This window comes from Protomyctophum bolini, assembly GCF_963924005.1.
Source record: "Protomyctophum bolini genome assembly, chromosome: 22".
In the NCBI taxonomy this organism is placed as follows: Eukaryota; Metazoa; Chordata; class Actinopteri; order Myctophiformes; family Myctophidae; genus Protomyctophum; species Protomyctophum bolini.
In genome coordinates this window covers 6,508,454-6,524,110 of record NC_137883.1, presented here as the reverse complement: position 1 = coordinate 6,524,110, position 15,657 = coordinate 6,508,454, and the positions used below count along the sequence as shown (strand labels likewise).

The 15,657-nt window shown below is 43.0% G+C and overlaps 1 protein-coding gene across 2 annotated transcripts in view; it reads left to right on the top strand.

Annotated features, from left to right (window-relative positions):
• LOC308310284 (putative flavin-containing monoamine oxidase A) overlaps positions 1–15,657 on the top strand; it is a 103,937-nt gene that overhangs the window by 63,262 nt on the left and 25,018 nt on the right. For both annotated transcript variants that reach the window (XM_080756559.1, XM_080756560.1), the window contains exon 9: positions 9,333–9,491. In XM_080756559.1, the coding sequence (XP_080612685.1) occupies positions 9,333–9,491 (159 nt within the window). The remainder of the gene's footprint in view (positions 1–9,332; positions 9,492–15,657) is intronic.

Sequence of the window (15,657 nt, the reverse complement as noted above, 5' to 3'; positions counted from 1 at the left end):
GTTAATTGAGTGATGCACACATCGGGGGCTATATAGCAGCCAAACACACTGACCTTGGAGGCTGCTGTGAAGGTGGACCTCAGTCAGGAGAGTCGTTAACCCATTCTGACCGGGCACCCATTTTGGTGTTAGCATCATGTTATGCTTTACCTATTGAAAAATAGCAGATCTACAAGCTCATATCGCGCCACCGAGTGGCGCGATACGAGCTTGTAGGTCTGCTTTTTTTGAAAAATCGAAGAGCGACTGACATTTTTAGAATCTGATCTCAGGTCAGAATGGGTTAATCAGACCAGTGTGTGTCCAGTGGAAACCTCGTATGAATCTGATCTCAGGTCAGAATGGGTTAAATCAGCAGTGGTGGCTCCTGTATTTTACCATCAGTTGTTATGGTGGTACTTGGAGAGCCAAATATTTTCTGAGGTGATACTTACAGTATTAACCCATTCTGACCTGAGATCAGATTCATACGAGGTTTCCACGGGACACACACTGGTCTGATGAACCCATTCTGACCTGAGATCAGATTCATACGAGGTTTCCACTGGACACACACTGGTCTGATGAACCCATTCTGACCTGAGATCAGATTCTAAAAATGTCAGTCGTTCTTCGAATTTTTCAAAAATAGCAGACCTACAAGCTCGTATCGCGCCACTCGGTGGCGCGCTATGAGCTTGTAGATCTGCTATTTTTCAATAGCTAAAGCATAACATGATGCCAACACCAAAATGGGTGCCCGGTCAGAATGGGTTAAAAGCGTTGGGGGAACCAATGCCCTAAGCCAGTGGTTCCCAAACTGTGGTGCTGCGCGGGCCCCTTGTGGTTGTGGTGCGCGGGCGCCTTTCTATAGGGGGTGGTGCGAGACATGAAAAGGCGGTGCTATGGTTTTATTTTAAATATACTAACATATTTATGCCAATATATGGCAAGTATATGCAGAGTATAGCCTATGCTGCATATAAATGCCATATTCAGGTTCATATACGTGCATAATGTGGATAAATAGGAAATGTATGTCTGTAGCAATATGCAATTTATATTTCCATGTCTGCTACGTCAGGAGGTAACAGGGGGTGCATGGCCAAAAAAGCTTTGGGAACTACTGCCCTAAGCCAGTGGTTTTCAACCAGTGGTCTGGGGACCACCGGAGCTCCTTGAGGGGGTTTCCAGGTGGCCCGCAGCTATATTACGGAGTTGGTAACCAAAATGGTAGATCTTTAACTCTTGAGAGCGTAAAATGAAACCAAAATGGAGCCGTAAAGGGTCAATGTGGTTTCATTTTACGCTCTCAAGAGTACAATTATTGTCAAACAACTGCATTACTTAATTTACAAGAAGTCTACGCAATTAGATAATGTAGACGAATTGTTATTTTGATCAATGTTTGCCTGTTCTCTCTCATTGTGGCACGGAATCTTATCCAATGACAACATTTTTGGGTCTGACTGATCTCATCCAATGGTGGTCCAAATGCAGAATACATAATGAGCCTTGATGTAAAATATATATATATTTATATAGCCTATATATTTATTTTTGCAACTGAATTGCTGGAAAATGGAAATTTAGAGTTTACATAGTACACATGTTTATGCATGCATATAAACCTTTCTTAAGGATTATATCTGGTTTCAGTATTTATTCATGACGTATACTTTCTCCATTAGAAGGTTGCTCCTAAAACATATTGCACAGACTGCAGCATGACAATCAGCTGATGGCACTGTTCTGCGCTGCACCATGTGTGAGTGGTGATAAATCTAACCATACATTTATACCCCTTGCAAAAAAGGTGACTGACTCTGTAATGGATGTATAGGTCTTTGAGTTGCTCCTCCTTGCATTGACACCAATGGCATGTCTGCGTAAGCATAGAGTCAACATGTCCCTTTAGCGCTGCCTGTGAGCTTTCACAGTCGACTTCTTTCCCACTGCCAGTAGGCAGTATATCTTTGTCGGTATTAGTTTCTGGTGTGTCATGTTCAACAGGGAGCAGGCCATGGGCACAACACGCGTGAAGCTATTATCAACTGTTACTGAATTATTTAAAGGATGTCTGTCATAATTGAGACATTCCTTCGCCTGAAGTGTGTTGCAGACCATGATTGCACAAGTACCTCTACCCCCTTCTCTCTCTCTCTCTCTCTCTCTCTCTCTCTCTCACGTTGTCTCGTTCCTGACCGTACAGGCTGCGGTTGTTTCTGTTGGCACAGCTGCAGGCAAGCAGCTGTCTGCCTATCTGGTCTGAACGTGCGAACTGCAGGGTGATAACTTTTTAAAATGGGATTAAGGCCCAAGGCTAGGTGTTCCATCATCTTGGTTTAAGCGCGGGTATAGAGAGCCTCTTTCAACCAATCGGAATTGATTGCTTTGTCGGAACTATACCTGCATCACGCCGTTTAATGTCATTTAATGCAGTCAGTCAGATAGGACTTTTCTGTTTGGTATGTATGGGCTGTCAAGGCCAGAAAGTAAGGTTTTTTTGCCCCTCAGTAGGCGTTCCCACATAACTTCCTTCTGTGTATGATGATGATGTCATGTGCATATATTAGTAGCTATTTATTATTTATGATGCAGATATGGTACATGTCACCAAAAACACAGTACGGTTTGAATATATCAGCGGTCCGGGCACCTTGGCTGGTAATCCAAGTCTGGCAGTGTGCCGCGGGTTCGACTCCCGATCCCGACGGCCTTTACTGCCCCCATCTCCACCCCCCCCCCATCTCTCCCCATTTCCTGTCAGCCTACTGTTTATCCCTCCATAAAAAATAAAATAAATTAAAGGCGACAGCCACAAAAAGAATATTTTAAACCCAGCAGGACTCTCAAACAAAATGGCTTCATTTTGATTCGTAGGACCCGTGTTATCCGTACAAACACAGCTATTGCGTCATGCAAAGCGGGTATAAGACAGCGCAGGGGGGGGGGGGGTGCTCCTCTTCTCCAATACTGTCAAGTGGCGTTGCCACCGATGAAAGGGTTTTGCTTACATCGCGTTCAACAATCTGATTGGCTGGCTTCCGCCCAGCGGAATGTCACTTGTCCTTTATGTTTGTCGAGAGAGAGAGACATTCTCCTGCTTTTTTTTGATGCTCTTATCGCCTGCTTTGCCGCCAATCGCATAATCCTCAGAGAGGCACTGCCACCTGCTTACAAGTACCTTTTGGCCCCAACGGATGGTGCTGCCGGAGGGAGGAAAAGGTCATGGTGTTTGAATCCCGCCAGCTTCCCCAGTGGATGAGTGAGACTTGTTGTTTGGGATTAAAGTAGTGCTTTGATGTAGACCAGCCCGCTAGAGTAGAGTAAAAACCAGCCGACCGACTGGTCAACAGCCTCTTAGAGCTTATATACTCTCTGTTCATTTCTACTGTGTGATTGTACTCTTCATACGAGGCTACTGAGTGAGCAGGTTTTCTCTATTTCAATAATTAATATATTTTTCATTTCCTGAAAAGTGAACATTTTCTCTCTCTCTCTCTCTCTCTCTCTCTCTCTCTCTCTCTCTCTCTCTCTCTCTCTCTCTCTCTAAATAGATATTTTTAAACATAACATGTTTCGGTTCCTGCCTTCCGCAGTAGCTGCATCGACTTCAAAGGACCCATACATAGTTAGTTACATTTTAAAGTTCGGAAACTCCAAAAGGTATTGCAAGAGGTCGCCGTTTGAGGTTTCAAAGCATTCAGTTTGTGTATCGAAACTTTTCATAATTCAAGACATAATCGAGTGAGTGTCAACAGACACTAGTAGCCTTCAGCATTCATCAAGCATGTTTTGATACAAATGGAATAGCCTGCAATATTTATGGTTTCTCACTTGTCCGGGAAATTGCTGTTTTTAATACATGATAGTTCAGTTGGTGATATAAGCATGACATTTGGCACAGATGACCTTCATATGACCCTAATTGATACTCAACCTCGTGCCACGCACAATTCCAGCATTTTCGAGATGGCCCGCAAGTTTTCAAAATGGCTGCAACTGGACCTACGTTTTGCACTATATCCCCTTTGCTGGGGCTGTAAATCTTTCCTCATTTTGAAAGAGAATATGTTCTGGAGGTATTTCTACCAATATGGTGGCCAATGAATTGCATAAATGTACATCTGGTTAATCCACAGATGACGTTTACCACCCTAATTGATAATCAACCTCGGACGACGCAAAATGGAATTATGCGTGGCCTGGTTCAAACTTCATCTGTGCCCAATTTCATGCTTTTATCACCAACTGAACTAGTATGTCAATTTCTCGCCTAACTGAATCAATTTGGTCTCTACTTACAGGCAAAGTAACTTTATATTTGCTATTTTTGTATTGCTAAATTTTGTATTTATCTTAATGTGTTTTTAATTGTACTTTGACCCCAGGAAGAATAGTCTCTGCTGAGGCAGTAACTAATAACTAAAATAAACGATAAACAATATATATATTTCTCATCCATGTGTACCCTCATGGGGGTCTCAAAACCTTTGAATTTACACAACCTTTCATTGTATTTGTATTGGGCAACGGAATGCCATCTTTCCATCAATGGGACCCGATCTAAGAAAATCGTTATTGTTTGTCATTTGTCTTTTGTTCCAGAATTCCCTTACTGTAGGGCCTACAGTGTAGGTAACAGAGAAACTCTGATCAACGTTTTACTGGGGACCTCCTGACCCCACATTGAGATGAATCAACCTTTTCTCTGAATTCACTTCATATTACTTAAAGCAATATTAGTTGCCTGCTGATGAGATATAACATTTGCATGCAAGTCAAATAACTACTTTAGGAGTCACTTTGTAATACATCTGTGGTCCTCGTCATGCCGTCCTGGGATTGAAGTATCATAGCAGCCTTTAGGCTCAAATTCAGTAAACTGAATAAGACAACATAAACCTGCATTGATCCCCGAGGGAAATTCAGCTATCGTAGGATTAGCATAGCAGCAGCAGTAAGCCTGTAAGCCTGGGCATAGATACGGGTGTGATTAGATCATAAGGAATAAAAGAAAAAGAAAATGGGCAAGACAGCATTTGTTACATAGCGCCTTTACAGGGCAAACACAGGGTTCCTGTGGGTCTTACATCTTTACAGGGCAAACGCAGGGTTCCTGTGGGTCTTACATTTTGCTTTCAAAATGCTGCAAGAACCCTGTATTGAGCAGTTGGACCAAATGATTCATAATGTAATTACAATCAAAACGCAAACAATACACTTTTGAAAGGACAAAAATAATGATCATTTAGATCGAATTAAAACGGATAAAATGGGATAGAAAACACAAAAGATAAAAGAGCATAGCAATCAGCAGTTGGACCAAATGATTCATAATGTAATTTCAATCAAAACGCAAACAATACACTTTTGAAAGGACAAAAATAATGATCATTTAGATCGAATTAAAACGGATAAAATGGGATAGAAAACACAAAAGATAATAGAGCATAGCGAATACTAACTAACGAATGACCTTTAGAATATACAACAAATAAGAAAAGGTGAAATGTTAAAACGGCACGGCTCAGCTAAAGACATTTTTCGCCCAGGCAGGCAAGACCTACAGTAGATGTTCTATGGTAGGCAGAGTGGAATAAATCATGTTTTTAACTTTGACTTAAAATTGGCTAGGTTATGGGGCTTGTTTAAGCATTTATACTTTAGTTGGAAAATAGCAGATCTAGGTGCCGTGCTACGAGCTTGTAGATCTGCTATTTTAGAAAAATCGTGAAAATGTGTGCAAATCTTTGAATATATATTCTTCCCAGTGAACGCTTTTAACTCAAATCGTTGCTTCTGTGAGGTCCCTGGAACAACATATTTTGAGATTGGGATCCAGGGCCAATTGCATAATTATGGGGGTCCTTGACATCGGGTTGAAATTAAACTGTGGACAACCAGTAGCTCATCCTCAGATGACCCGATAAGGCTGATATGGCACCAGGCAGCATTTCCGAGATGTCGCTGGGCCCAGAGCCACGAAGTGATCAGCACACAAATAACACCAATGTAAAATCAATTCTCTGACAGACAGGTATTCAGTGTAAGGATTTAAGGACTGTTGTAATGTGGTCTCATCACATTTTTCTAGTTTTCGCCAAGGACTCTTAGCAATGGTGTTCTCAATCAGTTGCAGTTGTCGAATGGCTTTTTTTTTTTTGGGTCTGTGAGCAGACCATTATGTATAGCTCTGGTCCATAGCTCTATAATGCCGTTGCATTTAGAGCTATTGTTTCTGTCGACTTTCTCGCATAAATGCAGACCAGCCTCTCGTCTGTAGCGTGAATATAACTAGAAGGTTTTTTTGGGGGGGGCACGGTGGCACAGTTGGTAGTGCTGTCGCCTCACAGCTAGAAGGTCCTGGGTTCGATTCCCGCTCGGGACGCTGTGGGCGCTGGCGGCGTGTTTCCTCCTCCGCGTCATCAGTGCCCATACCCGAAGGCGGGGTTGGCGAAAGGGCCTTTCTGTGTGGAGTTTGCATGTTCTCCCCGTGTCCCCTAGGGTAGGTACCCTCACAAAAAACATGCAGTAATCGTGGTCACTAAACTGCCTCCCCCTGGCCAGCCGGGGCGCCTGATGGAGGGGAAAGGAACTGGTTGGAATAACGTGTTCCTTCCACGCGCTACGTCCAACCAGGGAAACTCCCCCCTGTCAGGTGTAAAAGGAGCAACTTGGACACTCAGGCATGAAGGAAGCATGAGTTCAAGTCCGTTGCTCTCCCCTTGTCCCCCATATATGGGGACTAGGTTGGCGGAGGGTGTGTAGAGCCCAGGATCACATTAGATGATTGACACAGGGGTGAAAAATGGGTTACAAAATCGTGGGATAAAACATAAAAAAGAAAACTAGAAGGTTTTTTTAGATACTGTAGAGAGGACTCTCATACCTAAATAGACTTGTGACACTAGACACTCGTGGTCAAGCTGAGTTAACATATTATGTATATTATGTCAATAAATATAACATAAAATGTATCACTAGTGAAGTAACATCCATGAATATATAACGTTATATGGATATAAGTATCAACGGTGAAAGGTCAACAGTGAAAAGGTAGTGACTGATACAATATGTCAGTTGGCCTTCAACAGTCCAACATTGGTTATCCGGATAATATTTACCAACAATTAAACGTTTACACCAGCTATCCTTTATCAGGCATCTGTTGTCTAGTGTACAGTACGCCCCAGACCCCCATGTCTGAATGGATGTCAAGGCAAAGTAATCCCAAACAATAGAACAGAAGATGGAAAATGGAATATGAGTCATATCGGTGTTTCAATTGCTGCTATAATAAAAGAAATAAAGTAATCTGTCCATCTGGCTGTTGTGGTGCAATATCACAATGATTATCACATCATTGAATGGTTCACGATGTTGACGGTATGATAAGTATCACACTATTTTAATAGCTAGATGTACCACCTACGCACCACCTGGCTCCAGTTTTGAGGTTGCATAAAAAGTAAGACGTAACCCTGTAAAAGAGCACGCGTGCTTACTGTAGCCGGCAGCTGTATAAATTAAACAGTTGTTAATTCAAGGAAGCACTATTTTCTTTCTTTCTGTGAAGCATGTCAATTGGTATAGTCACATCCGGCCGCCATAAACTGGGAGAAAATATAGTATTCATTAAAATAGGCCTTTTAAAACCCATTTCCCGCCAGCATTAATTAATCCCTCGTATTGCCGAGGTTGTACCGCGCGCAACACTTACTTTGAAGATCCAAATATCCGTAATTGAGTGTTCCTGTGACAAACTGCTGTGTGTGGTTGTTCGTTGTCTCACTCGGCGGTGGAGAAAGCTGACCGCGAGTATCACAGCGCCTGCTACAGGCCGTTGAAAACGCTTGTCTGGGCCAAAAACTGCCCCCTCAATGTCGTATCTGAGATACAGCCCTTTGAAGACAATGCAAGTGGATGCGCTCATCTTCAAAATGGCCGCAGGCCAGTGTCCCACTCTATGTTGACGCGATAGCAACAATAACATCCGATACGATCGCATTAAAACTTGGATTAAATAATGTAAACCCTGGTTCACGAGAGTCTCGTGTTTGGCGGGCTAGGGTACTAATTTACACCCTTGTGTTCCTCGTTTGTGGCGGGCTTAACTTGATACACTTCTCTGTGTCGCCCAATTACTTATACCAATGCAACAGATCCCTTAAAAAACCCCACATCAACTCAGTTTCATTGTAACCTAAGATATTCGATAGAAATTCATAATTATTTAATGCCGTATTTAGCCATGCCGAGCGCAAATATCTGATGCTATAACTGTGCTATAGGCTAGAGAGATTATCAATCATCCCATCCCTCGCAACAACAATCCCATAGCCTGAAGTGACGGCCGGCCTGGCTCGGCCAATAGATGTCCCTCAAGGTACGTCACGTGAACGATTGAACCTCTGGGATTACCAAACGAACGGACTTTTTACTGAACAACCGCACGATGATCCGGTTCACTGAAATTAACGATAGTTCCCATCACTATAATATATATATATATATATATATATATATATATATATATATATATATATATATATTAAAACATAATTGTGGATCTGTTTGTTCTTCAAACCATAGAGATCCTATTATAATCTTTGCCACTCCAACGAGCACAATTGGCTTCACAGGTGGGAAGACAGTTGGGGGGAGAATCAAAGCATGTAAGGTACGCACAGCATGTACCTTTGAACACTTAGGTCTGTTTAAAAGCAATTACTTTAGTATTGTTAAAATATTGACAGCTTTTACTTGTATGTTTGTAAAAAATGAAAACATCAGATTTTTAGAAGAACCCTACTGTATGTTAAACAAAGATTTGTCACAATTGTGTGAAATTCCCATTCAAGACAGTGAATGGAGGAAGTGAATATGAGCAAGTATGAGCAAGTTTCTAAGGCTTAGAAATGTATTTCAGTCAGACAACTCTTCGAGTGAATTTAGAATATATATTTATTGAGCATAATTGAGCGACGCACAGGGGCTGGGCCTGGTGAGACGTATAGGAGGGGCCCGGACAGGAGTCAACCTACAGAGCCTATAGTCCTTCCACGTGCCAGAATAGTATACCTCCCAGTCCCGGCAGAGTAGTTGGGGAGGAACGGATTGTGTGGCCCTGGTTTTTCCCTAATGGGACTGATCGAGGGTAGCTACTGGGACGTATAAGTCGGGACTTGAGTGAGGGGTGTGATGAGGATACGTCCCAGGTGCATCCATGCGATGTATTTTATTTTATTTTTTAATGCACTTGCATGCCTGGCTTTAAAATCACAAAATGACTTGTGAAATGGCCATGCTGTGTGACGCGAGTTCAGGTTAATGTGTTTCTCTTATAGGCTTTCTGGCGGGAGAACGGCTTCTCCGGGGAGATCGTAGCGCAGCCGACCCCCGAGTGTCCCCTCAGTGCCACCTACGATGCCACGACCCCGAGTTCCAACCCCGCGTTGCTGGGCTTCATCGCCGGACAGCAGGCGTCTCAGTGGAGCGGCAGAGAGGTAACCACATTCTAATGGATGGATGGATGGATGCATTTTATTTTATTTTCTTTCACTCGAGCTCTCACGGTGCTTCACCTTGTTTTGCTTGTAAAGTTAACCATTAGCCTCTAGGATTACGTTCAAAGTGGGAAAGGATGATGATGCCAGCCAGCGCTTATCTTTTTCTCCACGCTCCGTCCCAGAGTTCGCGTGTGTGTGTGTGTGTGTGTGTGTGTGTGTGTGTGTGTGTGTGTGTGTGTGTGTGTGTGTGTGTGTGTCAACTGCAGATTTAGCCGTGGGCCTTGATGCCATCGTAATGACTCGGCTGTGTGCGTGCGTGTGTGTGTGTGTGTGTGTGTGTGTGTGTGTGTGTGTGTGTGTGTGTGTCGTGTGCGTGCGGCACCTGCACATCTCAGGCCTGCACTGTCCTCACTTCACCCTCCGTTCAATGACCCGGCAAGCGAAACGCGACCCAGACCGTGCAAATGAGAAAAAAGCCACAATGTCGGAAGGTTTATAAAAAATGAATGTATACCGCGTGAACCTGAGAATATATACCTGGGTCATTCGAAGTGCAATGACGTCAAGTCAAAGACGGTGGAATGTCACCCGATCTGAACCGTCGGAGGCTCTGTGAGGAGCTCAGTCATGGCTATAGTAACTTAAGGGTGCACCACAAAAGAGAGGGCCCAGTAAGTGAGCGTTATCGGGCGACAGCCCCAGTTGATCTACTTGTCATTTTTGCGCTCATTATCAGCGGGTGAGTGCCGATTGCATGCATGTTTAGCCCGTTTAGACCAGAGTTAAAAAAGAAAATCACTTTGAAAGATTATACATTCTATAATATTTGCGCCACATTTTTTACGATTTTTCCAAAACAGCAGACCTACAAGCTTGTATGAGCCATGAGCTTGTAGATCTAGCTCTAATTTCAATAGCTAAATTATAACGTGATGTTTAAAACACCAAAAGGGGTTCCCGCCCCCAAAATGGGTTTAGGCCGCTGGCGGCGAATCCAGATGATTCAATGTTATCTTCATCGTATTATGATGATTCAGTGTTCTTATTGTATTATGATGACTAGGCCGATGCCCATTGGGAACGATGTTAAATTCAAGTATAGTTAAAGTCTGAACGCACCTTAAATAAATAAGCAATAATGTGGGTTTTTTTGGTATTCAGACAACCAGCAATGGGTAGAACACTCCCAAAACAATTAGTCTCTGACACTGACTGATCTAGGGGCCGCAATCTGCATTCAAGGATTTTCCTAGAAGCTTTTTGTCATGGGTTGATTTGCCTGTCTGCTTCCTGATTCGCTTCTAGGAACACCTTTGAATGCAGATTGCAGCTCCTAGAATGTGTCACAGAGACTGACGGAGAGAGATTTTTTTGGGGGAGCATTGTACCCATTGCTGGCTGTCTGAATAAAGAAATTAAAAAATGTCATTAAAATGTGGACATTATTATTGCTTATAGCAGCTTTAGGTGACTCAGTCACTCCGTCACAGGATTTGCGTTGGATTTAATGTTGGCCAGCATCACTTGTAAAACATTAAATAAATGCCATTGCCTTTCTTTTTCATATGAAAGGAGAGATTAAGTGCAGTTGTCTGTGTTTTAAACTGATAGTGGATGCAAACCAATGCAAGTTAATGTCACGCCGTCAATAATTTTCACTTGGTGATTTTTAGCCCTATAACCGCAAGCTCTGCTTTCTGTCACATCCTTACTTATCTATCAAAACCACAACCGATCTAAGCTGTCTTTTTTTTCCCAGTTTTTTTCCCCTCATGTGTTTTACTATTTGAGATTATGGTAGATACGCCTACAGAGATACACATCTGGAAACACATTGTAAGTGTCAAAAGGAGACGGAAATCAATCAGATAGCCCATTGTTAAACACGGCGCTAATCATTTGATAACGGCCAAAGCCTGCTGAGGTCCGTGGCCTGTATTTCTATATTCATCTATAAATGCAGCCACGTCTCTGTATACGTGCGTACATCTGTGGTATACGTACGCGTGTACATCTGTAATCCACGTAACGCGAAAACCGTTCGCCCCACGGGCCACCGACTTCAAATTCGACACGCACGTTCCACACCCCCACGGGGAGTGCAGTGCCCGGTGTCGAATCCGTCGGATAGCCGGTTGTCCAGAACCAGCCCAAAAGCCTCTGCCCGGGCTCTGGACCTGATCACCCCTCTATCTCCATATATGGAGCTGGCCTGTTCTGACATCACAGCACTTCATATTTGGGCATGCCTGACACAGAACTCCATATATAGGAATAAAGGGACACAGAGAGACAGATACAGAAATCTCCATATATGGGCAAAAAGGGACACAGACAGATGGGGTATAACGGGTACTCTGACACGGGTACAACGGGCCAGTGTTGTTTTCCTCGACTAAAACTAAGACGAAAAATGTTTGTCGACTACCTTTTTCCACTGACGAAAACTAAATGGAAACTACGGTATGATGACTAAAACTATAAGACTAAATATACTGACAATTTCGTCAACAAATAAAAACTAGACTAAGGGACTAGTGGACAAGAAATCCAGTATAAGTCAATTTACACTTGGTTGCATGCTGAAAATAGCAAGCTACAAGCTCACGCGTTGTGAGCTTGTAGATCAGCTATTTTCAGCAAGTGTAAAAAAAAAAAAAAGTCATTACGACGGCAACAATGCCCACCAAAATACATTTTAGTCGAGTAAATCAACTGCAGATTTAGTCGACTAAAATGTTATGATATTTAGTCGACTAAAACTACACTAGCCTGGGGTCCACCTATGCTTTCTATGGCATAGGCAGCTCCCGGCCGGATCCGCCGGCAGAATCTAGACACAGCTGCACGACATGAGACTGATTAATTAGAGCGAGAGAGAGAGAGAGGAGTGTGTGTGTGTGTGTGTGTGTGTGTGTGTGTGTGTGTGTGTGTGTGTGTGTGTACACGTGTGTGTACATGTGTGCGTGTGTGCGTCAATTTAACAAAGATGCAGACAATCCGAAATCAGCAGAGAGTGATCGACGTTTGCGCTACTCTATGCCGTATTGAAGTGGACTCGGCCCAGACTTTCTTTTCCCTCCCTGGAAATAAAAACGTCTGGGTTTTCCGAGGCAAAAACTACACTAACACTAAAACATTCCGGTTGACTAAAATGTTGAATGTGAAAAGAAAATATTCAAGAGACTATGACTAAAACTAAAATCTGCCAAAAACAAAAATCTGCCAAAAACACTGCAGCGGGCATTGCATTCATAATGGATCTCCAACTTCAATCGTTAGCGACTCGGTGCTCTCTACAGCTGGGCACCGGTCTGGTAGATATAAATGAAAGGAAGACAATGTTGACAGATTCAGACTTCTATAGTGCAAATGAGAAGAAAATGCAGAAGAATCCACAGAAAAGTGAGAGAGAACTCCCACACAGTTTTTTTATTTTTATTCCCACGCTAGAAAAACAAGAAAGCAAACTAAATGTCGTCAGTCAACTGACTGACGACATTTAGCCCTACGTTTCTCTGCCTGTCAGACTCGCATAGTTAAATATGCATGGCCTATGCAATTCAGTATACTGCAAGGGTAGATGAAAACAACTGTAGCAATCGCAAATCTTCCCTGGTTCCGACAACAAAGAGAAAAATAAATATGGTAGACGTTTAGTGGCCAAGTACCGTACTGTACAGTTAAGTGTGTACTGTACTGTATGTATATACAGTATGTGTCTTTTAGATAAGGCTGCCTTTACAGTACAGACACCCTTAGCATTTAGATAATGTTCTAGTTGCGGTAGCCTAGTTGATATCATTTAAAACAAGCCATCGTTACTTGGTACTGTGTTTCATAATCAGAAAGGAAGAGTTCTCCCCTTGTCCCCTAGGGTATAGGTACCCTCACAAAAACATGCAGTAATCCTGGTCTCTAAACTGCCTCCCCCTGGCCAGCCGGGGCGCCTGATGGAGGGGAAAGGAACTGGTTGGAATAACGCGCTATACGTCCAACCAGGGAAACTCCCCCCTGTCAGGTGTAAAAGGAGCAACTTGGACACTCGGGCATGAAGGAAGCATGAGTTCAAGTCCGTTGCTCTCCCCATGTACCCCACATATGGTGACTAGGTTGGCGGAGGGTGTGCATTTGATTGACACAGGGGTGAAAAATGGGTTACAAAATCGTGGGATAAATAATATATGAAAAAAAAAGAAAGAAAGGAAGAGTCCTTTCAGTGGTATATAATAGCGAGGGGGCTTTACTGCCTTTTTTTTTTGTTTTCTTGAGAAACTGTCCTCTCCATCCTGAACTGGAAGAAAAATAAATATGGTTTAGTGGCCACTTTGTAGGTACATACTGGGCTATACTTACATTCTTTCAACATTTTGTTGAAAGAATTCCCCTCTCGCCCCTCTGAGGCTCTGAGTCTGAACCTGGCTGTCATCAGCGCAATGATCGCGTCTACTCTCCATTCAATCTTTCTTAATTGAGCGCGGTGCCGTGCAGGCATGGAAAGTGCGCACGGAATTATAGCGGATCTACAAGTCTCACAACACATCGCAGGCGACGTGTTGTGAGACTTGTAGAGCGGCTATTTTGGGTTGTGCGGTACCGCCTCGAAGAATACACGATGGAAACTAAAATGAGAACTTGACATTCATTAATTCCAAGCGGAGAGCTATACACTGCCAGCAGTGTGCTGTATGCGCACACAACCCAAACGAGTGAAGTGAGCCGGTCGGAGGCAGATAGTATGTCACGTACTGTATGTCTATACGTTTTATGTTCATTCAAATAATTTGTTTGCGCAGGAACGAGGGACCGACACCCCCACTCTCTCTCTCTCTCTCTCTCTCTCTCTCTCTCTCACTTCTAGGCAAGCAAGCAAATGCGATTATGCGATACTTAATATTAATGCAGCAAAGCAAGCAACTGCTCATTTTACTTTGATAACCAGTCATTTGGACCGCAGGGCAAACTGGGTTGGGTCATTTCCTAGTGTTTTAAAATGAGATATTCCTCTAAATCTGGGTAGAAATGTAAAAGAAAAATGATGGTGCCTTGAATTCCAGCCCCTGCCCTTCAAATTCCCTCGGCACGTCCCTGCCCCCCCGATCCCCCCTCTCTCTCTCTCTCTCTCTCTCTCTCTCTCTCTCTCTCTCTCTCTCTCTCTCTCTCTCTCTCTCTCTCTCTCTCTCTCTGAACTCGCCGGGTACGTGTTGAAAAGCCGATCGTTAAGTCTACTTTTAGTTTTTGCGGGCCGCGGGGCAGTGTTGTTTTTGGCAGCAAATTTCTATTTTAGTTTAGTCCTATATAGTCCTTGGAATTAAACTTCATTTACCTGGAATGTTGTTGTGTTAAGTCTAGTTTTAGTCGACTAAGTATCATCAAGATTTTAGTCGACTAAATCTACAGTTTATTTAGTCGACTAAAATGTATTTTGGCGGGCCTTGATGCCGTCGTAATGGCTGATGTTACACTTGCTGAAAATAGCCGATCTACAAGCGCACAACGTGTCGCAGCGTGACGCGCTGTGAGCTTGTAGATCGGCTATTTTCAGCATGCAACCAAATGTAAAATGACTTATACTGGATCTCTTGTCCACTTTAGTCTAGTTTTTATTTCTTGACGAAATTGTCGATATATATATGTCTTATAGTTTTAGTCAGTTTTGATTTAGTTTCTATTTAGTTTTTTAGTGAGTGAAAAAAGGTCGACGAAAACAGTTTTAGTCGACGAAAACAACACTGCCGTGGCGGGGCAGGCGGGTCGTTGATTAATATATTGTTTTGCGGGGCAGGTTGGTGTGGGTTATGAAAAAATCACTAGTACAGTATATAGGCCTACTGTATCACATTAAAAAAATGAAGTAGCCATAACCTGAATGACCTTCAAATATTTATAGTATACCTATTGACAATAATGCAAAGCATCAAGGAAAATCAAAACGCACGCAAGCGCTGGTCGTGTGCGCGCGCACACACACACACACACACACACACACACACACACACACACGCGCAGACAGACTTTTTCTGGCAACGGGGTGCAAATTTCAAACTGTGCTATGCTGTTCTCTACTACAAATACTATTAACATTGAGTGACTGCAGTTTCTTCCAGCGGTGAAATGTCCATTTAAGTCAACGATCAACTCCATCATCTTGTCAACGTTCAGA